The following is a 26,995-nucleotide window of genomic DNA, read 5'->3' on the forward strand; positions in this document are numbered from 1 at the left end:
AAAAAATAGCATGCATTTTTCATTTTGTACTGGGTTCATGATTCCTATAGGGGAATAGCAACTTTCTTTAAATTTTAATTACATTTTTAAACACACACGAAGACACAATACAAATGTGCATACAAAGTATAGATTAAAATAGCATAAATCAATAACATTCTGGCTCATATAAAGACTGGAGTTTGGCCCTGAAGTCACGTGATGCGTGCAGTCACGTGACTGTCTGAGAAACCGGAAGTTCGTGATTCTCTCAGCTGTTATAACTTTATTCTTTCAAGAAGACACGCCGCGCGCTCCGTTACTGAACATTCATATCCAGACGATATATATAAGCGAGTCTCTGTCGGTAAGTTTGCAGATAGTTGATGTTTACAATGATACATATTCTGTAAACACACAATATCACGCTCGTTTTCGGCCAGTTTCGACTCTTTCCGCATTATCTAAACATTAAACTCGATGAATAAGTTACCTTTTGCTTTTCTGAGGGTTTACAGTGTTAGCGAGGCGAAAATGAAACTTTATTGTGTTCTGCATTATGCAAATGAACAGACAGTCAAAAGTATATTAGATAATATAATATGCACGGAGGAGAAAGTTGAATAACTTTCCTCATTAAAGCAGTCTGTGTTTATAAAGTGGCTGTAGAAAGAGGACCTGTTGCCCATCATGGGCTTGATTTGTTTAGGCTGTTTGGCTTCTGCTGCCTCCAGTGTCTAAAGATAACTATTGTATATATTGTGCTAGTAATTAGCTGTCAAACCTGTGATGATGAGGATGCATGTGATCAAAATGAGATCACGTGGGCTAGATGTCAGTCTAAGATGAACCATCAGGTGTTTTTGAGATGCAAATAACAGTGCATTGATTTTCTGATAAGTGAGAGAGGTATGAGTGTGGCCCAATGTAGATATTGGGTAGTTGACACATACCACCCCTTTACAGATTGAAAATATAAAGGACAGTGTATAATTTACATGCTGTAACTGTTAGCCTTGAATTAAATGGCTCTGCGAGGTCATGGATTCATTCATTAAAAGCTCAGATGTTCCACAAGTCTGTCAATTAAAAGGAGATCAGCATGATTACATACCTAATAATTATACAAAAAATATGTATTGTTAAAAATATATTTATTTTAAATATATGAAAATAAAATATTGCTGTAGTTTGACGTTGCCCATGTAACCCCGTGATTTTACAGCCACAGGTGACATTGTGAAACCTAAAAAAGCCCTCGGAGAGGAACATGCGCTCATGCTCACATGCTTACTGACTCAAAGCAGAAGAGGAAGTGCTGTGTCCATTCACTCAAGAATTGAACACATTTCCAGACCCATTGTTGCTGCTGGATTGTGTGATCTGTGTGTGTTTCAGGTCATGGGCTCTCTGTTCCGCAGTGAAGAGGTCTGTCTGGTCCAGATCTTCCTCCAGTCGGGAGCCGCTTACAACTGTGTCAGTGAACTGGGAGAGCTGGGAATAGTGGAGTTCAGAGATGTGAGAGAATTCATACTGGCCCTTTGCTTCGTCGTTTACGTCTTTTATAAAGTGTCTTTACCTTACATTGTGTCACAAAGAAGATAACGACGCGTCTTTGTTTGAAATCCCAACCTCAGCTGAATCCAAATGTGAACGCGTTCCAGAGGAAGTTTGTGAACGAAGTGAGGAGATGTGAGGAACTGGAGAAAACCTTCGGTGAGTCTGTCACTCCTCAAACTCCTTCTTTCCCTGTTTCATTATTTCACACGCTCCTCTTGCTATTGTGCTCGAGTCATCAGTACACATTGTTACAAAGAGGACAGTGTTTGTCTTTGGAAGACATTTGTTTAAATGTAACGGCTTCCTGCTTTGGAGCAGTTTGTTATCAGCTGATGGCATTTAGGCCATGCACTTCTTTAAATTGTTAAACAATAGCCAAATATCTGTGTAGTTTGATGCAATCAAAGCAATCTAGAAATCGTATGAGTAGGTAATTAATGCTGATTAATGTTAGTGCAAATAACATCACAATAATAATAGCAAAAATGATAGATTTGGGGAAGAAGCCTTCTTCTAATCTTCATACGAGATTAATGCTGGGACATTTAAAAATAATAATTAAAAAAAACAACCTTGCTTTGAATTATAATATTTCACAATATTGCTGTTTTTACTGTATTTCTGAGCAAATAAATGCAGCTTTGGTGAGAATAAGAGGCTAATTATAGGGGCAGTTCACCCTAAAATGAAAATTTGCTGTTAATTTACTCACAAGTTATAGTTTTTTTTTCTAAAGAATATATTTTCTTGAAACTGTGGTTCTTGGTCATAAAATGCAAGTCGGCTACAGGTTTTTGAGAATAAAAAAGCATTTCACAGAACACCAAATTAATGCACATGGCTCCTGACAAGGTTTTATGAAGTGAAACGATCGGTCTGTGCTGGAAACTGAACATTATTTATAATGTAATTACCTGTAATCTGGAGCCTCAGGTAAACGGGGGAATCCTGATTCTTGCATAAAAGGTTTAGACTAGTCTTAAAATTTAGTTAGCTAATTTTTTATTTAAGGCTGGTAATAATTTTTTTTTAATTAGTCTAAGCTGAATCCAAAAAATAAGACTGATTGCCCTTTGGTTAACTGCTAGTTGGTCAGACTAGTACTTAAGTCACTATCTTAACATAGAGGCTTAGTTTATGCAACTGGCCCCTGGTTCTTTTGGACAGTTTGTTTACATAATCATGCTATGATATCATGTATACACAATTACATTATTAAAGCACCCATTAATGATGTGACGCATGGATGTTTACATGTCTAAATCATATAAAGTGAATAAACTTGTCTTCATTAGCTCACCTTTTTACATAAACAATGCCATTTTATGTTGGCTTGAAGGTTTTTAAACCGTCACTTTCTTTGTTCCAGTGTTTTTGGAGCAGGAGATAATCCGCAGTCTCTCTCAGAAACTGCAGCCCCCCATCCCGACCCCTCCGGCCCCTCAGCCCAGAGAGCTCCTCACCATCGAGGAGGAGAGTGAGCGCTTGGCCCGAGAGCTCAGGGAGGTTTGTAACTTTGTGTGTTGTTTCCATGTAAATGTTTTATGTCTGCTTTTTGTTAAAAAAAACATGAAATCAAAACTGATCCTATATGCTTTCTTGTTCTTAATTTGCTTTCTTACTTTCTTCTCCTAACTACACGCGATGCAACAAGATTCCAGCGACAAACAATTAGTCTGTCCACACCAGACGCGACAAAATCAATCAAATCTCACAGCCAATCAGAAGCGTGTGTGGGCGGGCTCTCTCTGGAAGCGCACTGCACTTTAATAATAAATATTAAACCTTTTTAACATTATTAAATGTACATACTGAGTGACTGATAGCATCTTTATGCAATAAGCTTGTTTGCTTTAATTTAGGTAAGCTATATGTCTCGTAATATATTCAAACTCACATTAGACACTTTTAACATTGAATAAAGCACGTAATAAGTACCCAAGATATACCTGAGTCATAGTTTGTGTGTTGCAGAAATAAAAAACATTTCTAGAATAGAAATTTTGCGCGTCGTCGCGGCTAGTTACGACACAAACTCGGATTAACACGGAGATGATGTTTCATCGCGTGTCATTAGTTAGGACACCGTGTTAAACGGATAGTTCATCCAAAAATTGAAAATCTTATTTACTCACCCACATGTTGCTCCAAACTTGTATAAAGTTTTTTGTCTGCTGAACACAGAAGAACATATTTTTTATAATGTGAGCAGTCAAACAGTTGTTGGTCCCCATTGACTTGGGCCCAACATTCAACTTAATAATTTAATTTCTGTTTAATGTAAGAAAGAAACTCGTACAGTTATGGAACAACTTGAGGTTGAGTAAATGATGGCAAAGTTCTTATTTTTGGCGAAAATCCCTTTAACTATAAATGTTTTTTCAGTGCTTTCCTGTACCAGTGTCTAGCCACATTTCCATTGTCATTATGTCCCTGTTAATGCATCACATTAGTGTTGTTTATTAAGTAAGGTGGAAGTTGTTTCATATCACATTTGCAGGTGTCCAGGAACAGAGACAGTCTGCGGTCTCAGTATACTCAGCTGCGTCAGTACAGAGGGGTTTTAAAACAGACTCATTCTCTCACAGCCTCACAGGTAGGAACTGCACTTTACGGTCACAATACATCCACTTCCTCCTTTTCCACGTAAGCGTCAGTCTGGTTCATGTATATCATAGGCCCCGCTGGTGTCGTTTGAGCCCGTGGGTCTGGCAGAGAACCGGCAGGACGTCCGGTTGAGCTTTGTGGCCGGCGTGGTTCATCCGTGGAAAGCGCCCGCCTTCGAGAGGCTGCTATGGCGTGCTTGTCGTGGTTACATCATTGTGGACTTTCACGAGATGGAAGAAAAACTTGAACATCCTGATTCTGTGAGACATAAAGCATTAAATACTGTTAAATTCTTGTATAACCAGATGATGTACATGTTAGAACTATTACAATGTATTATTATAGTGTTTTTGTTTTTTATTAGATTGTAGAAACATATACAATCAAACCAAAAATTATTCAGACACCAGCTATATATTTTTTTTTTTACTAGTGGGTGCAGGACACTGTAGTTCAGTTATGTAAGTGAGGATAGCAAAATAAAGCTTTGACCTATATTATACAGTTTACACAGTTTAACTCTGAGTTCTTCTCATATTTTATTACCATTTTCTAAACTATAGCGAATAAACTGTGATATAAGGTGTCTGAATAAATTTTGGTTTGACTGTACATCTTTTTTTGTTTTTTAAAGTTAGTGAGAGATTTTGGTTATTTTTCCTCAGGGTGAGGAGGTGCAGTGGACCGTGTTTTTAATCTCGTTCTGGGGAGATCAGATCGGTCAGAAAGTGAAGAAGATCTGTGACTGGTAGGTGATCTGGATTTGGTGGTTTTGAAGGGAGATCAAGGGTCGGGGTTCCCACAGTCCTGAAAAACCTGGACATTTACCAAAGGATTTAAACGGTGTGATTTCTATACTGAAAATCTAATGAATCCCAGAAAATTCATGGAAATTAATAAGTTCTTGAAAATGTCATGGAAAAGTCAGTGCTGAAGCATTTCTTTGGCTACGTATTCTTTTTGATTTTCTATCACAAACTAAACTCTATAAAATATGTAAAATTAATTATCCAGTCATCTGGAACCTGAAAAAAAACAATGAATATATAAACCTTGTCCTGATGTGAAAATTATGAATATTTGATGAGTATTTTCCCCCTTTTTTTTAACCGTCTGTCAGATCAGTCACATGTTAGGTGTTGATTAGAAGTGACAAGCCTTTGAGTACTTTTTTTTTTTTAAATACTTTAAAATGAATTTTGAGTAAATACTGTAATTAATGATCATTTCATTTAAAAATTCTAGTAAGTTGTAGTAAGGACTCTAGCTGCTGCATTTTGGACCAGCTGTAGTTTGTTGATCAAGCGTGCAGAACAACCACCCAATAAAGCTTTACAATAGTCTAATCTTGAGGTCATAAAAGCATGAATTAGTATTTCTGCATTTGACGTTGAGAGCATAGGTCGCAATTTAGATATGTTTTTGAGATGGAAAAACACAGTTTTACAGATGCTAGAAACATGGCTTTCAAATGAAAGATTGCTATCAAACAGAACACCTAGGTTCCTAACTGATGATGAAGAAATGACAGAGCAGCCGTCAAGTGTTAGATAGTGTTCTAGGTTATTACATGTGGGGTTTTTAGGTCTGAAACACCTCTGTTTTTTCAGAATTTAGCAGTAAGAAGATACTCGTCATCCAGTTTTATATCGACTATGCTTTCCGTTAGTTTCTCAATTTGGTGTGTTTCACCGGGCCGTGAAGAAATATAGAGCGGAATATCATCAACATAACAGTGGAAGCTAACACCATGTCTCCTGATAATATCTCCCAAGGGTAACATGTAAAGCATGAAAAGTAACGGCCCTAGTACTGAGCCTTGAGGTACTCCATACTGCACTTGTGATCGATATGATACCTCTTCATTCACCTGCAACGAACTGATGGCGGTCAGATAAGTACGATTTGAACCATGCTAATGAACTTCCACTAATGCCAACAAAGTGTTTTAGTCTATTTAAAAGAATGTTGTGGTCGATAGTGTTGAACGCAGCGCTAAGATCCAGTAGAACTAATAAAGAGATACAACCACGATCAGATGATAGAAGCAGGTCATTTGTAACTCTAATAAGAGCAGTCTCAGTACTATGATACGGTGTAAATCCTGACTGGAATTCCTCACAGATACCATTTTTCTCTAAGAAGGAATATAATTGTGAGGATACTACCTTTTCTAGTAACTTTGACAGAAAAGGGAGATTTTAGATCGGTCTGTAATTAACTAAATCTTTGGGGTCAAGTTGTGGTTTTTTAATGACAGGTTTAATAACAGCTAATTTGAAGGTTTTGGGGACATATCCTAATGACAATGATGAATTAATATGTTCCACAAACACACAGCTTCCACACACAAACATTCCCCTACCCTGAAAGCCAGGCAGAAAGAGAGGAGACTCTGAATGGACTTCGAGGAAGAATCGAGGACATCAAATCAGTAAGTGCAGTATTAATCACAGTCAACACATCTTTCATTTTTTTCACTTCCAGTTTGTTAGTTTCTGTAAACGAACAGCCATACAGTCTCAGAGCTTCCTCACTGTGTGTCTGTCTCCTCTGTGGCTGTAGGTCATGGGTGAGACGGAGCAGTACATGCAGCAGCTGCTGGTGCGAGCGCTGGCCCGTCTGCCCGAGTGGATTGTGCAGGTTCAGAAGTGTAAGGCCGTGCAGACAGTGCTGAATCTTTGCAGCCCATCTGTCACTGATAAGTGCCTGATCGCAGAGGCCTGGTGCCCCGTGAGCCAGCTGCCTGCCCTGCAGAGCGCCCTGAGAGAGGGAGGGGTGAGCGTCCACTTTCACTACACGTCTGTCGCTGTCAGGTCAAGGTCATTTTTATTTATATAGCACCTTAAAACAACATTAAAGGGATAGTTCACCCAAAAATTAAAATTAGCCCATGTTTTACTCACCCTCAAAGCATCCTAGGTGTATATGACTTTCTTCTTTCAGACGAATCCAATCGTAGTTATATTAGTGTCTCCAATCCACCTGCTTTATGTTGCATGTCTTTGGCTTGTTGGAAAATCCATGCAGTGAGAACATGCAAACTTCACACAGGAAAGCCTCTGAAACCTGTTTTTCTCTCTCAGAGGAGGAGCGGCAGTAGTGTGGACTCCTTCTACAACCGCTTGCCGGCCACCACGTCTCCCCCAACACTCTTCCCCACCAACGCCTTCACTGCAGGATTCCAGAACATAGTCGATGCCTATGGAGTGGCGAGCTACAGGGAGATGAACCCAGGTGATGCACACTCACAACACACCACTAGTTTAAAGGGGTCATCGGATGCCCATTTTCCACAAGTTCATATGATTCTGTATGTAAGTTCTATGTAACATAGTTTGGTTAAAATTTATTAATGGTAATGTAAAACAACACCCTTTTTACCCTGTCAAAAACAGCTCTGTATCAATATTCAAATTATTACACACAAAATATTATCAATATTCGAATTGTATTCAAATTTAAAAGGCATAATTTCTGTTAGGGGGGAAAAGGCTTTTGGCTTCTCTCCTGAGGCCACAAGAGCAAAATATTACTAATGCACTTTTCTTCAAAGCAATAAAATAATGACTATCTTTGGGAAAACGTGCATAATGTTCAAAATAATATTTATAAACCATATATAATTAATTACATTGCTTAACAATTACAAACAAAACAGCATCATGTATGTATAGTTTAATACAAAGGACCGAAGACCAATCACAAAGAGCACTTTTTTCATTTAAAAACATGAGATGCAGTTGGATGCAGAAAAACCGCCATAAAGTCTCGAGTTTTTTAAAAGTTGAACTTACATTAATTTTATATGGTTTTCTAAAGATGCCGCACTCTTGTGCGAGACGCGAGTGCAATGATGACAGATGTCCCTCTAGATATAAATTCGATAAATGCAGTGGGTAAGATAAGTATTGAACACGTCACCATTTTTCTCAGAAAATATATTTCTTAAGGTGCTGTTGACATGAAATGTTCACCAGATGTCGGTAACAACCCAAGTAATCCATACATACAAATGAAACTAAATAAATAAATTCAGAAATTAAGTTTTGTGTAATAAAGTGGAATGACACAGGGAAAAAGTATTGAACAAGCTTACTGAAATGTATTTAATACTTTGTACAAAAGCCATTGCTGGTAATTATGACAGCTTCAAGATTCCTCCTGTATGGAGAAACTAGTCACATGCATCGCTTAGGTGGGATCTTTGGCCCATTCTTCCACACAAACACAAACAGTCTTCAAATGTTGAAGGTTCAGTGGGCCTCTTCTATGAACTCTGATCTTTAGTTCCTTCTTTCCATAGATTTTCTATTGGATTCAAGTCAGGTGATTGGCTGGCCATTCTAGCAGCTTTACTTTCTTTCTCTGAAACCAATTGAGAGTTTCCTTGGCTGTGTTTGGCATTATTGTTTTGCTGAAATGTCCACCCTTGTTTCATCTTCATTATCCTGGTTGCTGTTGGGACTGAACCAGCTAATATTAATTTCCACTGACAAGGGCTTTCCATGCCTTTTTGCAGCTCCCTTTCGTCATGTGCTCAATACTTTTCCCTGTGTCATTCCATTTCATTGCACACAAGTTCATTTCTGAATTTTTTTGTTTTGTTTTGTTTGTATGTATGGATTACTTGTTACTGACATCTGGTGAAAATTTTATGTCAACAGCACCTTAAGAAATATATTTACTGAGAAAAATGGTGATGTGTTCAGTACTTATTTTATCCATTATGTGTTCTGTGTGAACAGCCTGGTTTCAGTTTTGACGTAAACAACATAATCTCTGCATTAATGTTCTCTTTTTCCGCAATATTTTGAATGAGTAGTGCTGCATCCAATGGGCTCAACTGGATAGGCTAAAAAAAGCATTAAAATGCACTGACACCTACATCGTCATAGCGTCTTGTGTGTCACTGATAAGACTGCCTGATGCACACCTAAAATTCGAATGCGGATTTTTATTTTAAATTAGTTTTTTTTTTTTTTTTTTTTTTTTTTTTTTGGACAGTCCTAATGACGACTGCTATGTTCATTATTACATCCAACAACAACACCTCAATCAGCAATCTTGGGAGGGGCCTGTGCAGAACTACGTCCTTCTGCCAAGAATCTGTGAACTGCTTGATTTGAGAAAGGGGTTATGAATATGGGGATTTAAAAAAAAGCACTGGGTGGATTTTCATCATTACAGGGTGGTTGTGTACACACTGCCAATACACATTTATGTTCAAACAACATGTAAAAGTGAATTTTGCATCCCTTTAAAAGAAGCTTAACTCCATTTTCATGCATCTTTTACTGTCTGTTTTCACACGCCTGCAGCTGTCTACACCATCATCACGTTTCCCTTCCTGTTTGCCGTCATGTTCGGGGACGTTGGGCACGGTCTTCTGATGACGCTGGTGGCTCTCTGGATGGTTCTGGAAGAGAAGGATCAGAAACTGAGGAAAAACACTACCGAAGTAAAAAACATGACACATGCGCACATTTTCTTTTTTTCAACACTCTAACAACTGGCGTTTTTGATACTGGAATTTTTAAATTTGATACAATACCTTAGATAATAAAAATATTTGATAACAGTGAAAAAATGTCACAACAATGTAAAATTTAAATGGTGTCCAAGTTAAGACAATGTTGCTCTGAGGAGGATTATATGATAATGATGATGATGATAATAATAATAATAATAATGTTCTTCATATTTTTCTTATTTTAGGAAGAACAACATATTGTATGATTGTAACTTCACTACAAATTTCATAAGTGTATTAAATATTTTACTTAACACTGCAGCAGTAAAGTTGCAATACTTATGACTTAATTTCTTCAATTACAAGAGTCTTTCCTGCTGAGTTTAGCTCTAGTCCTAATTAAACACCTGAACCAGCTAATCAAGTCTTCGGATCTCTAGGACTGTGTTCCACTTCACATTTAGACACCCTTCCCTAAGCACTTCCCCTTGGGGAAATCCCTGCCACCATTTTGAAGTGCGTTCCACTTCGTGACGTGGACAAGGGAAGTTTAAATGTACAGACCCTCGACCCCTCGATTTTCATACATTTTATGTACATTTCAGGCAGCTCCATACACCACAATGCAATATGATTGTGATGTCACCGCAGATCACATTTAATTTACCTCCACCCAAAACTACTCTTATATCAATTATTCAATTATAACCATTTTAATATAATTAATTATATCAGTTATTTTTTTTCATACATTTATTTATAACAGCATACCTTATACATAAAGTACATTTATACCTAGGACTTTCTATAGGCACTGTATATACTAGGGGTGTAACGGTACACAAATATGACGGTTCGGTACGTACCTCGGTTTTAACGCCACAGTTCGGTATGATTTCGATACAGCAAAAATTTACTTTTTAATTAAGTTGCTCTTTCATTAAATACATTCAGTTAGGCCTATAGTTTTAATTTTCTTAGTGCTTAAAATCTACATCAGTTCATGCTTAAAACTATAGGGAGCCCTTTTATATTATAAGGTTACAATTAGGCCTAACAACTTAAACCAAACTTAAATTTAATTACTATTTATTTTTAAATAGATGATCAACACTCAACTTAAAAAAAAATGTATGCAAACATGTAAATTGCACATAATGCAGTTTTAAATTAACTTATAAATAATACAATTTGTAGGCTATTTGTTAAAATATATTCAATTAAACATGTCATAGCATGTTTCATAACAGATTAATTTAAACATACATTAAATAAGAAAGACTAACAGGTTTAATAAAATATGAGTATATGGTGTAATATTTCTCAAAATGCTCCTCTAGACTTCATTTCTCTAGTGAACTAACGAGCTGTGGACACTGATGACTTGCTGAGGTAAATTAAATGCTACTCGACATTTTATTTCCGCGCTGTTTTGTTGATGTCTTTCCAAGTTGAAACACTGATCGAGCAATTACATGAGGCATGAGATGTTCAGTCATGTTTATTTGCGTTAAAACTAGTAGTACAGAGGAAGGAATGATCACTCGCGCTCAAGTCTGCGGCGCGTCACGGTTCAGACACGGGAACCGGAGCTGATCGCAGCCGCTCTAGTTTGCTTGTGTTGGGTTTATACCAGCATGTTTCTGAACCGTCCCCAGAAGCGGCTCTCCAAGACGTTTATACAGCAATCGGTCATGCCACATCAAAGACTGTGAAAATGCCCTTTTATTATTTGAATTTCCTGGGAAAAAAAATACTGTATTCATTCGGTACACATGCGTACCGAACCGAAAGACCCATATCGAAATGGTTCGGTATGAATACGTGTACAGTTACACCCCTGTTGTATACATAAATAGTGGTGCATCCATGGTTCACTGCAAAACTCAGACAGCTCCGTCAGGCCAAAGAAGATGCTATAAACAGGCCAAATACACACTGGAAAAGGAGATCAGAATGGCAAAGAGGAATTATTCTGAAAAGGATCCAGTTCTCTTCCACAGCTACTTCAGGTGTGGAAAGGTCTAAAAGACAACACCAACTACAAAACACCATCCCCCAGCACTGTGGAGAATCAACAACTGGCAGACGATCTGAATGAGTTTTATTGCAGGTTTGAAAAAACACCATTAACACCTCCAGCAACCCCCTTCTCCCCCACTTCTGCACTTCAGATCAGTGAAGATGTGCGTTAGGACTTCAGAAAGAACAAGAGAAGAAAAGCAGCAGGCCCAGATGGTGTCACACCAGCCTGTCTGATGCTGACCAGCTGGCCCCCATCTTCTCACAGATCTTCAACAGATCACTGGAACTGTGCGAAGTCCCTTCCTGCTTCAAACGCTCCACCATCATCCCCGTCCCAAAGAAACCCAAAATTACTGGACTTAATGACTACAGACATGTAGCTCTAACATCTGTGGCCATGAAGTAATTTGAAATACTGGTGCTGGCTTATCTGAAGGACATCACTGGACCCTTACTGGACCCCCTGCAGGTTGCCTATCAAGCAAACAGGTCTGTGGACGATGCAGTCAACATGGGACTTCATTTCATCTTGCAGCATCTGGACAGAGCAGGGACTTATGTGAGGATCCTGTTTGTGGACTTCAACTCAGTTTTTAACACTATCATTCCAAACCTCCTCCTGCCCAAACTAACTCAGCTCTCCGTCCCCACCTCTGTCTGTCAGTGGATCACCAGCTTCCTGACAGACAGGCAGCAGCTAGTGAGGCTGGGAAAATTCTCATCCAGCACCCGTACGATCAGCACTGGAGCTCCTCAGTGCTGTGTACTCTCCCCACTGCTCTTCTCTCTCTACACCAACGACTGCACCTCTATAGACCCCTCTGTCAAGCTCCTGAAGTTCGCAGATGACACTAGTCGTCGGCCTCATCTCAGGACCTGAAGCTGGCCACTCATATTGACTGCATTGTTAAAAATGCCTAGTAGAGGTTGTACTTCCTTCGCCAGTTGAGGAAGTTCAATCTGCCACAGGAATTACTGAAACAGTTCTACTCTGCCATCATTGAATCCATCCTCTGCACTTCAATAACTGTCTGGTTCAGCTCAGCTACCAAATCTGACCTCAGACGACTACAGAGGATAGACCGGACTGCTGAGCAAGGTTATTTTCGTAAACGAAAACTAAAACAAAGACAAAAACGATTGATGAAAAAACTATTTCGTAAACTGAAATAAAATAAAAATGACAAAATATTTGAAAAACTAAAACGAAATTAACAACAGTTACTGAAAAACTAACTGAAATAAAATAAAAATGAACAAAAATAAATAGTTTCCGTAATTGTTACGTTCTCACCCCTTGGCAGAAAAATATATGAGCTGTGTGACTGAGTTTAGGGAAAGACCTGTAAATGGCGCATCACGCTTATGGGGTTATCTGACTGAGAGACGCAAAGCAGTTTAAAGCGGAGTCCTGCACGGGTCCTGTTTGGTAAACGTGCACCAGCAGTACTTAACAGAACACCCGACCCGTTATCCGACAGCACTAATTTATTTCTGTACCAGACCAGAACCGTTTGACATAAAGACCCCGAGTCGCAAGCCGAACCGCACCCACATTAATCTACAACATCAGGTGGGCAAAATTATTTTCTCATGTAACACAAGCAATCAAACCAACATTAGGCTTTCTAAGTTGGTGCTTTGAAGAAAAACAGACACGCAGCGCAACATGATAATTAACAGAAAAAAGATTAGAACGCTCATCCTTTCTGTAAACAATACAAAACTTCTAGCATCTTGTGATCACTCTGCCTGGCTTTCGAACAAATATGCATAGGCTAAATCACATCATACACACGCTAATAATTCTTCATAAATAAAGAAAAGAACATATTCAAATATGAGCCTTTACTGTTAAATACAATTGCCGTTATTATTAAATTTCATTAGACCCAGTTATGATTTTTACACGGCGGTTCACGGAAAAGTGAGCAAGACAGGACAGTTACAATATCATGATTAAATAAGAAAAAAGACTTGTAATATAACCAAAGTAGGCTACATTTATGATATGACATTAAGCACAACTTGTGTAGATTTATTTACTAAAAAGGCCCGACTGCTTCCTTTGGTGTATATTTGTATACATTTACCATTTAATCAATCTTAGCATTTGTCGACCAGACACGTTAATTTTGAACGACCAGACACAGGAACAGTTTCTTCCCTCAGTCAATACATCTCATGAACACTCAACAATAAACGTGGAACACAACACTATTATACATTTATTTATTTAACACGCATACATATTTACATTTCAAATTTGCACCTAACATACTTGTACATACTAAATTGTCTATTTTGTCTATTTGTATATTATTCTTTTTATTATGTGTCTTGTCTTGTCACTGTCATTCTGTCACACTGTGGAGTTTCTGTCACCAAAATAAATTTCTCATACATGTAAACATACCTGGCAATAAAGCTCATTCTGATTCTGATCAAATAAATTCGTAAGGGACAAAAATGCTAATAGTAGATTGTATGTTTTTACATTTGAAGTTAGTGAGGAAAGGGCATATAAAACGAAGTGGAACGCAGCCCAGAAACGTCCAAGCAGGTGTGCTTATTTATAACAACCGGTTTGCTTTTATAAATAATCATCATCCCCAAAAATCTTGGATATTATGCGAACATGAGTAGAGATGGAGACAATTCTAGTTTTTAGAGTATTTTTATGCATGCACTGATTATTTGGGGTTTCTTGTGTGTCAGATCTGGCAGATGATGTTTGGAGGCCGATATCTCATTTTGTTGATGGGGCTGTTTTCTATCTATACCGGAGCCGTTTACAACGAGTGTTTCAGCCGGGGCCTCAACACCTTCTCCTCAGGATGGCACATCCGGCCCAATGCAGAACACTACAACTGGACGTACGACACACACACACACACACGCACACATCCATCATAAGCCCAAAGACATTGCATGTTCTCAAAGTCTCTGTCTGTCTCTGTGTGTAGAGAGGAGACTTTCAAACGTAATCAGTATCTGTCGCTGGACCCCAATATCACAGGCGTTTTCACTGGTCCTTATCCTTTTGGCATTGATCCGGTAAGTCAGACAAATTACTGTGGAAATGACATTGCAGTATCCTTTTCTGTTATTTGTGTTGATAGTTTGACTAAAGAGTAATATTTCTCCTTCATTGTGTCGGTATAAGAAATCCTGACCAATAGCTAGTTCTTTATCTCCCTCAGATTTGGGGTCTGGCCAATAATCATCTGACGTTCCTCAACAGCTATAAGATGAAGATGTCTGTCATTATTGGAGTCATCCATATGACGTTTGGTGTGTGTTTATCCTTTTTCAACTACACGTAAGTATGTTTTTCTTTGCTGTTCTTGAGGATTTCTTCATGCTTTCTGCAAATTGGTGTTTTTTTTTTTGTTTTTTTTGTTTCTTGAGGTGTACTTGGTTCAGACACTGTTATAATTTAGAAATAAAAGGCCATTTTCTTGAATTTACCCTGATTTTAGCCCTCTGACACTATAACACTGAATTATCACAGTTACTTATATGTTGTGGCATTACTATTGGGTCCATATCTGAACCAAACAAAAAAATACTGCTTTAGTGAGACAATCGCAGGGTTGGAAATAAACATTAGGATCCTTTGGAAGGTAATGTTATTTTTAGTGCATTGATCCTGTTGGTGTTATTTTCCTGCTTGTCCATATGAAGCATGAGTTGGCCGGGATAAAGAAGCGATGATGTAGTACCTCTTATATTTGTATTTAAACTCTTGTATCTCAAAAGATCAAAGTGAAATTTGTTTTCTCAATTCATAACTCCTTTAAAAGTAAATATTTATGTGCTGAGTTCAAAATGACCTTTTGCCACGTGCTAAGGGCAGGCGAACTGAACATTTACTGGCCATAAATATTGTTTTCTTAACAAGTACTGTTGACTTTACTATAATTTATTTTAAAAATGTAAACCTTTTATGGAATTTTCTATTTTCAGATTTTTATTTTTTTTTGCAAAATGTTGCAAACATGACTCACAGCGTAAACCATTGTTTAGTTTCATAGGTCTAGTTACATAAGCAAACAGCGTACAACGTGCTTACTAGCCATTAGCAGCTGCTCCGGGTGGCTGTTGAATTTTTGTGTGAAATGTGACCGATAAGGAGGCGATGACTCGCCGAAATAGTTCTCTTACTCCCGCTGCTGTCCTGTCGCTTCGTGGTTTTCTTTTGATATATATTTTCGTTATAAAGTGCATTCTAATTTTTAACATGTCCAACAGCCGCCGTCATTGGGAATGAATACAGTGCGATGCGTTCCACACAAAACAGAGTATTTGCAGAATCAATAAGTTTTCTACTTAAGCATAAAATTCATTATTTCATTACCATTGAAACATGTATTATTAAACCCCACTATCTATCCACTTGCTTGCTCTTTTAGACACTTCAGAGATATCAGCAGTGTGTTTCTGGTGCTGATCCCGGAGCTGTGTTTCATGCTGTGTCTGTTTGGATACCTGATCTTCATGGTGATCTATAAGTGGGTGATGTACGGCCCCATGACCTCCGACGCCGCTCCCAGCATCCTCATCCACTTCATAGACATGTTCCTGTTTACTGAGAATAAGGACAACAAACCTCTCTATACGGGACAGGTGTGTACTTATGATGGTGATATAACAGACTGCTTTGTTCATGATTAGTCTCAATATGGTTTATTAAACAGAAGTGAGACCTGGATATGACCGTTTCTTTGCATCTTGCAGCACTTTAACACATTTTCCTCTCAAGTTTCCCTTTCTCCCCCAAGCATTATTAAAGGTGTCATGACATGGATTTTTTTATTTTATTTTAATGTTCATTGAACACTTTATTAACACTTATAATGTTAATAAAGTTTTTTGATTAAATTATTGATTAAATTCTGACCCTCTGTCTAAAATGACCTGTTTTTAAGGGGCGGGTCCTTTAAGGCTTCTCAGTAATCAGCCACTGTTATGATTGGCTAACGTCACTGCATAGGAAACACTATCAACACCCCTCACTATTTCTTTGTGAGCTCTCCATGACACTGTGCTTCAATTGCAAAACCAAATGCTCTGACCAATCATCTAACACGATCCGGAGTGCCATTAAAAATAAACTATCCACTTGTTCCTTACGCTGTGATCTTTCTGAGCTGTTCAAAGCAAGCGCTCTTTCACTCCACTTGTCCTGACGACAGACTTAAAGGGTTAGTTCACCCAAAAATGACAATTCTGTCATTAATTACTCTCCCTCATGTCGTTCCAAACCTATAAGACCTTCGTTCATCTTCAGAGCACAAATTACAGTTGAACCACTGATGTCACATGGACTATTTTAATACAGATGTCCTTGCTACATTTCTGGGCCTTGATCGTGGTAGTACCCTTGCTGTCTATGGAGGGTCAGAGAGCTCTCGGATTTCATCAGAAATATCTTAATCTGTGTTTTGAAGATGAAAGAAGGTCTTATGGGTTTGGAACAACATGACAGAATTTTAATTTTTGGGTGAACTATCCCTTTAAGCTCGTGGACGGTGTCAGTTTAGACAAGATAGCGGCAGTGATTGTAATTTCTATTTGCTTTTGACGAGACGCTTGCCTTCAGTGTGATCAAGTGTCAGCCGTTAAGCGACTGAGCACCAGTGGGCGGGGCCTATGGTGTGGAGATTACTATTCGTTGATGTCTTACTCAGGAGGCAGTGTTTATGCAAATGTTTGTGCCCGAGTGACGTCATCTTGCACCTCAGATCCAAACGAGCCATTTTTGGAGCTTGATTAAATAAATGCTTTGTTTATAATGAGGAGGCTGTTTTAGGCTACGAAACTTGCAGGATGTTTTAATGGTACAAAGACCTCCTATATGCCAAAAGATCAAGGCAAATTTGATTTCTCATGTCATGACCCCTTTAATCGGACTCGTTCGGTCTTGTTGTGTCTGTAGACGATTGTGCAGAAGGTGCTGGTGATTGTGGCTGTGCTGTCTGTTCCTGTGCTGCTGCTGGGGAAGCCAATACAAGAGTACATCACACACAAGAGGAAGAGAACGCCGCTCTCTGTGAGCAACCCTTCTGAATTAATCTACTTCAGTGTTTGGGAATGGACCCGCATACAGTTTTTCTGTTTGTGTGTGTTTGCAAAACTATGCTCTCATCTTCTGTAGGGAGACAGACGTGCTTTGCTAGCAGAAAACGGCTCTATAAATGCTCCCCAGGGAGAGGTGGATGCAAGAGGAGGAGGAGAAGAGGAGGTAAGGGGGAAATAGGGGAAAGTAGACAGGTGAGGTGCGTATAATGAACTGGTTCTTTTTAATGATTCATTCAAAGTGATTTGACCCTTAAGCGCTTGAGAAATGTCTGCCAGAGCGCTTGAAGGTTATGAATGTACATTGATTGTAATTTTGAGGGTGTGGTGAGAGTGGGGTTTGTGTAGTGAATTGGGTTGTCAGAAGCACTACTACACGCACCTGTCTGAATTTCTCAATAGATTCACTCCGCTTTTGGTCACATGGCAGATCGTCACATTATTCCTCATCATTGGCAGGGTTTTTAACATAGTTAACACTGTAAAGTGAAGACTGTTCAGAAAACATTTGTTTCAGTAAAAAAAAATGCTTTGTGGACCCTGTTGAGTGATGATTAAAGATGATTAAAGAATTTATTCAAATTAACCATCTGAACAAACGGATTAACTAAAATCTGACTCCTTGAATTCTCAGTTACTCTTTTAGTTTTTTATACTTAGGGACCAATTCTCACTATTAACTATTAGCTACGACTTTTGCCTCAATGAACTCCTATTTGCTGCTTATTAATAGTTTAGGTATGGGGTCGGATTAAGGGATCTAAAAAATGGTCATGCAAAATAAAGCATTAATATGTGCTTTATAAGTACTAATAAATATACAATATGCACACTAAGCAACTAGTTAATAATAGTGAGAATAGGTCCCTACACTAAAGTGTTACCATACATTTTATATACAGTTTTTTACATTATTTTTGAATGTAATAATTAAGTGTGACTTACTGAGTGAACTTGTTTTTTTTTTCCTCCTTCTCAACAATGTGATTTTGACCTGTTACATGTTACAATAAACTTGAATTGATGGTTTGAAGCTTCACATTTAAAAAGGGCATAAAGCGTGCGTGTGTGTGTGTGTGTGTGTCTGTTTATGTGGTTTATGAGGACACAAATTTGTATAATGACATGGGTATGACAGAGGTATTACAATATGAAGGTGGTTTATGAGGACACTGCCTATGTCCCCGTAATTCAAAAGGCTTAAAAAACATACTAAATGGTGTTTTTTTGAAAATCTAAAAATGCACAAAGTCTCCTGTGAGGGCTAAGTTTAGGTGTAGGGTTGGTGTAGGGCAATAGCACACACAGTTTGTTCAGTATAAAAACCATTACGCCTATGGAGAGTCCCCATAAACCACAAAAACCAACATGCGTGTGTGTATGTGTATACATACATACATACACACACACACAGTGGGTACGGAAAGTATTCAGACCCCCTTAAATTTTTCACTCTTTGTTATATTGCAGGCATTTGCTAATCATTTAAGTTCATTTTTTTCCTCATTAATGTACACACAGCACCCCATATTGACAGAAAAACACAGAATTGTTGACATTTTTGCAGATTTATTAAAAAAGAAAAACTGAAATATCACATGGTCCTAAGTATTCAGACCCTTTGCTCAGTATTTGGTAGAAGCACCCTTTTGATCTAATACAGCCATGAGTCTTTTTGGGAAAGATGCAACAAGTTTTTCACACCTGGATTTGGGGATCCTCTGCCATTTCTCCTTGCAGATCCTCTCCAGTTCTGTCAGGTTGGATGGTAAACGTTGGTGGACAGCCATTTTTAGGTCTCTCCGGAGATGCTCAATTGGGTTTAAGTCAGGGCTCTGGCTGGGCCATTCAAGAACAGTCACGGAGTTGTTGTGAAGCCACTCCTTCATTATTTTAGCTGTGTGCTTAGGGTCATTGTCTTGTTGGAAGGTAAACCTTCGGCCCAGTCTGAGGTCCTGAGCACTCTGGAGAAGGTTTTCGTCCAGGATATCCCTGTACTTGGCCGCATTCATCTTTCAAACCAGAGAATCTTCAGGTGTTTTTTAGCAAACTCCATGCGGGCTTTCATGTGTCTTGCACTGAGGAGAGGCTTCCGTCGGGCCACTCTGCCATAAAGCCCCGACTGGTGGAGGGCTGCAGTGATGGTTGACTTTCTACAACTTTCTCCCGACTGCATCTCTGGAGGTCAGCCACAGTGATCTTTGGGTTCTTCTTTACCTCTCTCACCAAGGCTCTTCTCCCCCGATAGCTCAGTTTGGCCGGACGGCCAGCTCTAGGAAGGGTTCTGGTCGTCCCAAACGTCATCCATTTAAGGATTATGGAGGTCACTGTGCTCTTAGGAACCTTAAGTGCAGCAGAAATGTTTTTGTAACCTTGGCCAGATCTGTGCCTTGCCACAATTCTGTCTCTGAGCTCTTCAGGCAGTTCCTTTGACCTCATGATTCTCATTTGCTCTGACATGCACTGTGAGCTGTAAGGTCTTATATAGACAGGTGTGTGGCTTTCCTAATCAAGTCCAGTCAGTATAATCAAACACAGCTGGACTCAAATGAAGGTGTAGAACCATCTCAAGGATGATCAGAAGAAATGGACAGCACCTGAGTTAAATATATGAGTGTCACAGCAAAGGGTCTGAATACTTAGGACCATGTGATAATTCAGTTTTTCTTTTTTAATAAATCTGCAAAGATGTCAACAATTCTGTGTTTTTCTGTCAATATGGGGTGCTGTGTGTACATTAATGAGGAAAAAAAATGAACTTAAATGATTTTAGCAAATGGCTCCAATATAACAGAGTGAAACATTTAAGGTGGTCTGAATACTTTCCGTACCCACTGTATGTGTGTGTGTGTGTATGTGTGTATATATATATATATATATATATATATATATATATATATATATATATATATATATATATATATATATATATATATAGGCTTTTTATTTATTTATTTTTTTATCTTCATCTTCTTTCCTTCTTCCATTGTCTGTAAGGACTTTGATGCAGCGAACGTGTTCATGCATCAGGCCATTCACACCATCGAGTATTGTCTGGGCTGCATCTCTAACACGGCCTCGTACCTGCGGCTCTGGGCCCTCAGCCTGGCTCACGCTCGTAAGTGCTCTCGAGTGTTTCACTGCTGCCGTTGTTACTGAGGAGGAGCATCTGGTCATGCTGTGTCTGTGTTTTTCAGAGTTATCTGAGGTGCTGTGGTTAATGGTGATGCGGATCTCCTTCCAGCAGCTCAGTTATGTGGGCTCTGTCATCATGGTGGTTATATTTGCTGCCTTCGCTGTGCTGACCGTATCTATCCTGCTCGTCATGGAAGGCCTGTCCGCTTTCCTACACGCACTTCGACTTCACTGGTGAGAGAAACATGTGCTCAACATCCCGAGAGTCTTAAACTATGCTGCAATCTCTAACCCTTTGCCTGTATATACTACCATATACTCAAAAATTATGTGGACCTAAATTTAAGATTTATGTACTTGAATTTCATATACATTGTCCATTCATTTGGATCACACAGTTTTAACGTAAACAAGCTAAATAAAATGTAATGCATATTTGTCAGTCATATATGACCCTGGACCACAAAACCAGTCATAAGGGTAAATTTTTTCAAATTGAGATTTATACATCATCTGAAATCTGAATAAATAAGCTTTCCATTGATGTATAGTTTGTTAGGACAATATTTGGCTGAGATATAAATATTTGTAAATCTGGAATCTGAGGGTGCAAAAAAATCTAAATATTGAGAATTTCCTTTAAATTTGTCAAAATGAAGTCTTTAGCAATGCATATTACAAAAATATACTATAGTCAAAAGTTAAATTTAGATAAATGTACGGAAGGAAATTTACAAACTATCTTCATGGAACATGATCTTTACTTAATATCCTAATGGTTTTTGGCATAAAAGAAAAATGTATAATTTTGACCCAAACAATGTATTGTTGACAACTTAAGACTGGTTTTGTGGTCCAGGGTCTCGCGTTTGAAAGGAATGGGTAAGAAATGGGTGGTATTTCTGGAATAGCACTAATAAAAACTAATTTGTTGATTCAAAACAATTTGAATAAATGCGTTCTGAAAATATAATTTTTTAAAATAAAATCAAATAGATGCAAATATTTAAGAAACTGACATGTTTTTTTTGGAGTCCAGAAATCTTATCTGTTTTATGTTTGTATGACTGACACATATACATCGTATTAGGTTTATTAGTTTACATTAAAACTGTAATCCAGATACATGGACATTTAGGCCTGTCAAAACATTACATGAATTAATTCCGTTCATATGTGGCCCCAAAACACATTTTTGGACACTTGAGGCACGTGAACAGATCTGAACTTTACATCACAGGTGTAGTTGATCACATTAACAAATTAACTTGTTTCACAAGACATTTTGTCTTCATTTGAGAGCTAAATAATATATTTTAAATTGATTCCAATGAATGCTTGTGCTATATTTAAAATAAATGCCTTCTGTTTTTTTATTTATTTTTTGATATTTAAAGAAATTTATACTTTTATACTTTTTTTATTTTTTAATTGTGACTCGTGTCCAAATGCATTTTGAGCCACTGTATACACACAAATTTGATGAAAATCCCCCAAATGAAGTAATACAAGAGTGTAAGGTCTTTGAAATATCTTGTTCTTTTATTCCTCACAACTCTTTGCTGTGGTTAAAAAACAGAATGCTGGAACAGTTTATTTAAACTTTGGACAAAATCTACAAAAAATGAAGATGAAATTCTGATGATCTTGTAAACCAATGAGATCTTTATAACAGTATAGCAGACTACTTGCATAAATGCAGATAAATATTAGTTATTAGTGATAACTTATCACTCTGTGTTTCACAATAATAAGTCTTAGAAATAAATGTGTGTACCACGACCTGAATGTGGACATTTTTACTGATGTACTAAAAAGCCTTTTTTCTTGATCAAGTATAAGCTATAAATCAGATGACAGAAGGCATGTATTAGATTGCGTACAGCATGTTTTCAGCAATGTTTGGATGATTATTGGCCTTAAATATTTGCTCCTCAAACATGATACAGTAGGCTTTATGGTTATTGGATTCATCATACTGTACGTTTATCATCAGATTTCTGACGTCTCTCTCTTTCTGTCTCAGGGTGGAGTTCCAGAATAAATTCTACAGTGGAACAGGCTACAAACTCACTCCGTTTGCCTTCACATCAGAGATCGGAGCTTTCTCTCTAAAGTGACCCATGAGCCTCCTCTAGCAGTCACGGGACAGAGAAGAAGAATGGAATTACTTTGCTGGGGGCACAAAGTGCATTTTAAAATGTATCATGGATTTATATTTTAGCTTGAGTGAGAAATCAAACATGAAAGATGTTTTAGCGCCCTATTATGCATCCACATCCATATCTTTGACACTATGCAACATTATCTTTGAAACGATATCTGAGTACATGGCACACACATCTGATGCTGAGTCTTTTAGTTTAATGAACATTGATTTTTTTTAATTGAAGACTTGAGTCCACATAAAATAAAATTATTTTAACTAATGCTCCATAATCAGGTGTATTATCATGATGACAGCCATCTAATTATGGTTTAATGCTGCAATTATGAAATAATTTGGCAATTAATCACAGGAATATGTAGACTTTAAATTAAAGTACGTTTAGAATGTTTTCTCACAATCACCTCCCAACATAAAATTAAAATCCGTTTTAAAATGAGTGATCATTTTCAGCTTGTTAATCAATAGCTTGAAATGTTTTGATTTACAGCATTTTTCAAAATTAATCTTCCGTCCATGTCTTCTTTTATTGTTGCTTTTCTATGATTGTTTTAATTATGGAGCTGATGTCAAGCCTCACGGCTGTCCTTGATGATCAGTAAAGACCAAAGCCTTTCAATACTGAAAAAAGCCATGTTTGTCTGTGTTTGATGCATTATTCACTGCAGATTACAAAAATATCATCTTTTACACAGAAGAGCGAGCAATTGTGCACATATTAATTTTTAATTTTTTGTATTGCACAAGAACAGTAACATAAAATACATATATAGAGGATCACAGTATATTCATCTATTATCAATTACATTCATAATAGCATCAAAGGAACGAAAGAAAGATAATTAACTCTTATTTATATACAAGAAAACTATATCTTTACCATGTTGTAAATTTAAATCAATATCAGTCCAAAATATTTGGGTAGATACACATTCATAAAATAAGTGTTTTATGGATTCTTAAAGTTACAAAAGACGTATGTAGTCTTCCTGCCAAATTTGTGAATTTGCGATCAAATGAATGACTTTATAAGTAACTTCTTTAACTTTATTGATGAGACAGTATTTACTAGGTTAACTCCAGACCTGTTTCTATTAAATCTGATTATAATGAACTCCAAAAAGGTATGCATTATGGGAATCAGTTCCCTGCGCTGACCTGCACTCATCCTTCCACCAATGCTAGGTTTTGATATTTTTGGTACCCAGAGCACACTGATGCACAATTTCTACATTTCCCTCTGATTTTAGAAATAAATTATGGGTAGGGGTAGGGACGGGGTTAAGTCTATATTTTTGGACAGTAATGTTGATCCAGGAACATGTCTTACTGGACAAAAACACGGTGACCATAAATGAATACAGGGAATGTTTAGATCTACAGGAGTTTGATTAGTAAGAGTTCAACGATGTGTAGGCCTCCAGGAAATACTGGCTGTGTCTGAAAGCTAGCTGCTCTATAAGGAAATGATTTTGCAAGCAACGTTTGCAAACAAAAGTACCTCACATGATTTCGGATAAACTGCATAAAGACAGCATAAAGGTTTAATGATCTACAACAAAACAGACCTTTGGTGATAACTAAGCAAATGCTTAATTGCTACAATATCGATTTCTCACTTGAAATTACATCAAAAGTGGAAAACAAATATCAAAAATGTTGATTGACACAAACTGACCACCAATAGCAACTTTAAGTTGCTATTTTATTTATTTTATGTTCAACTGTCATGGAATGGAACTGTAAAGATTGTTTTAAAAATTGTAGTCATAAATGTACCGTGAAATCAATGCATGCTGGGTCATTTTATTACAAATGACTGTGAATGAACAGCAGAATGATGCTAACATCTTTAACAGTGCCACTGTCAGAAATGTACTTGTTTACTACTGTAATTGTTTTGAAGTCACCATAATGGTGATTGTGATCCCATTTGTTTGGGATCTTGGACCTGTATATTCATATTCAAATGATGACAAGCTAAAATATGAAATAAGCTAGTTACTTGACTTAGTTGATATTCAAACTATTCTTAGCGTGTATATGAAATTTAATAGCACCATTTTTTAAGCATGAAGATTAATCAATAACTTATTTTATATTCATAATTGTTTGTGGATGGGCCTTACACAATAGTGAAGCATCTTTAAAATGTCTAGACCTACAAAACACAACACTTACAACATTACAAAATATACAACACAATCTTTATAGTAATCTTTATCAAATACAAAAATCAATCAAAATCCAGTTAGTAACGGATGAATAGAACCAAGACCTGTCCTACATTTTTTTCTTTTTCGATAATACAATAAAAAAAACATGTTGCTTCTTCTGTTTGTGTTTTTTTACCTTAAAAACTTTAAAAATATAATTTCATAAATTCAGATATGTATTGTTTAATATCCATTAGCTCCCCTAATACAGAATATCCATAAGAAATATAAAAAAATGTTTTAGAGTAGCTTGAACAACAGTTTGAGTAGATTTTTTTATTTATGAACGAGACCCTTTTCCTTTGTTTACAGCGTTATTGAACCATAAAATGCAAAACAATGAAAACAACAAATTCTTGTACTTTAACTGATCTAAAAGCAGAATGAGATTTAACTGTGATTTTCTGTTGTTACAATCAGTTTAACTGGTAAGATCCTCAGAGGGGAAGCTGTGCAGCGATTATCTAAGAATGGAAAAACAGTCTCTGTGAAGGTTGTTGTGAATGAACACAGACAGATGTTAGTTAGAGGATCAGAGAAGGACACCTTTCCTCCGTCACAGTCCAGCTGAACTCTCACACGCTGCAGCTTCTCTTTAACTGTCAAGAGAGTCAAGGGTTGATCTGGGGATTTTGAGCTGTATTTGCTGTTTATGTACCGCACACACCAGACATTAGTCTTAAAGAAAACCCCTCCCTTCCTTTGGTTTGATGCTGTGGTTATTCCAACAATCCAGTCTGTATTGTCTCCAACCTCCACATCCCAGCAGTGTGCTCCTGAGTTAAATCCCTCAGAACCCAGAACACATGCATAACTGTCAAACCTCTCTGGATTATCAGGAAGATTTTGACGTACATCACTGAACGACACACTGGTCAGATCAGCAGAGAGTGTGAGGCGACGATGTGCTGTGTTTGGATCTAGAGTCAATGGAGCTGCAAAGAGAATCAAATCAGATTAGACGATAAAATATAATGTATATTAGAAAAATAAACCTAATACATAAACAAACACAATGAGGAACAGACTGTGTTCCCTTCCAGGAACTCGAGCTGCGTCGAACGCTAGGGGGAACGCCTTCAGCGTGACCGCGCTCTGAACCAGAGTGTAAAATGTCCAATGAAAGGGCGAGACGTCATAGGCGGTGACGTCACTGACCAGAAAGCATATAAGCACGTGCGGTGGAGCCGGCGTTTGCTTTTCGTCATTCAGCAACCGCTTCTCTGTCTGTGTGTATTGTCTTTGCATGTTGTGAGTCTTATTTAGTGTTGTTTGTCCTGCACAATCACTTGAATAGGCTCCAGCAATATGTGCAAGCACTGGGGCGATAGCAGATCGCATTCCGGGCTGTGTGTTCCTCCCTACACACATTATATCACTCTTGGGATACACGCAGTCTGTGTGTGGTCTGCTTGAGAGCAGAGCGCGCAGATTCAGCTCTCGAGGGAGCTGACTGCCCGTTTGTGAGCTTTTTCATTTCTTACGCCTGCTCTCTGAAGGCTCTCTTTGAAAAAGATAAAGAGAGGAGTGAGTTTCACTAGCCTAGACCTGTCTTCCTCCGAGGAGGTGGATGCGTCAATGAAACAGTGTTTGCACAAGCATATTATGAATGAGAACGGCGCGCAGTCAGCTCTAAAAAAGGAGAAAGGGGGCTGATTGTGTTTCTCGAGCTATCTGTCCCCTTGCGTGGCGTTGTCTCTGAAGGCTCGCGGCTGCAGGTCAGGCTGGTGCGTGTCTGCACATCATGGCAGT

The 26,995-nt window shown here is 37.9% G+C and overlaps 1 protein-coding gene across 2 annotated transcripts; it reads left to right on the forward strand.

The window, feature by feature from the left end:
- Positions 1–215: 215 nt before the first annotated feature.
- LOC306853636 (V-type proton ATPase 116 kDa subunit a 3-like) lies at positions 216–23,651 on the forward strand. 2 transcript variants are annotated; one of them, XM_079391191.1, is made up of 20 exons: positions 216–346; positions 1,378–1,497; positions 1,617–1,695; positions 2,909–3,045; positions 4,040–4,135; positions 4,218–4,406; positions 4,812–4,894; positions 6,487–6,580; positions 6,712–6,924; positions 7,233–7,383; positions 9,468–9,607; positions 14,363–14,520; positions 14,611–14,701; positions 14,848–14,966; positions 16,060–16,273; positions 17,586–17,699; positions 17,805–17,891; positions 20,723–20,843; positions 20,923–21,094; positions 22,887–23,651. In XM_079391191.1, the coding sequence occupies exons 2-20, from the start codon at positions 1,381–1,383 to the stop codon at positions 22,978–22,980; spliced, it is 2,469 nt and encodes an 822-aa protein (XP_079247317.1). In that variant the 5' UTR covers positions 216–346; positions 1,378–1,380; the 3' UTR covers positions 22,981–23,651. The 2 variants fall into 2 exon arrangements, with proteins under 2 accessions (XP_079247317.1, XP_079247316.1); XM_079391190.1 differs by having other exon boundaries at positions 256–346; positions 1,205–1,497.
- Positions 23,652–26,995: the final 3,344 nt, after the last annotated feature.

This window comes from Barbus barbus, assembly GCF_936440315.1.
Source record: "Barbus barbus genome assembly, chromosome: 33".
In the NCBI taxonomy this organism is placed as follows: Eukaryota; Metazoa; Chordata; class Actinopteri; order Cypriniformes; family Cyprinidae; genus Barbus; species Barbus barbus.

What these genes read in the sequence shown, in the direction of transcription:
- LOC306853636 (XM_079391190.1), top strand. Translation starts at nt 1,258, where the DNA reads ATGCTCACATGCTTACTGACTCAAAGCAGAAGAGGAAGTGCTGTGTCC. An exon ending in GAATAGTGGAGTTCAGAGAT is followed by an intron (nt 1,498 to 1,616) that starts GTGAGAGAATTC and finishes TCCCAACCTCAG; the next exon opens with CTGAATCCAAATGTGAACGC. An exon ending in CCTCAGCCTGGCTCACGCTC is followed by an intron (nt 20,844 to 20,922) that starts GTAAGTGCTCTC and finishes TGTGTTTTTCAG; the next exon opens with AGTTATCTGAGGTGCTGTGG.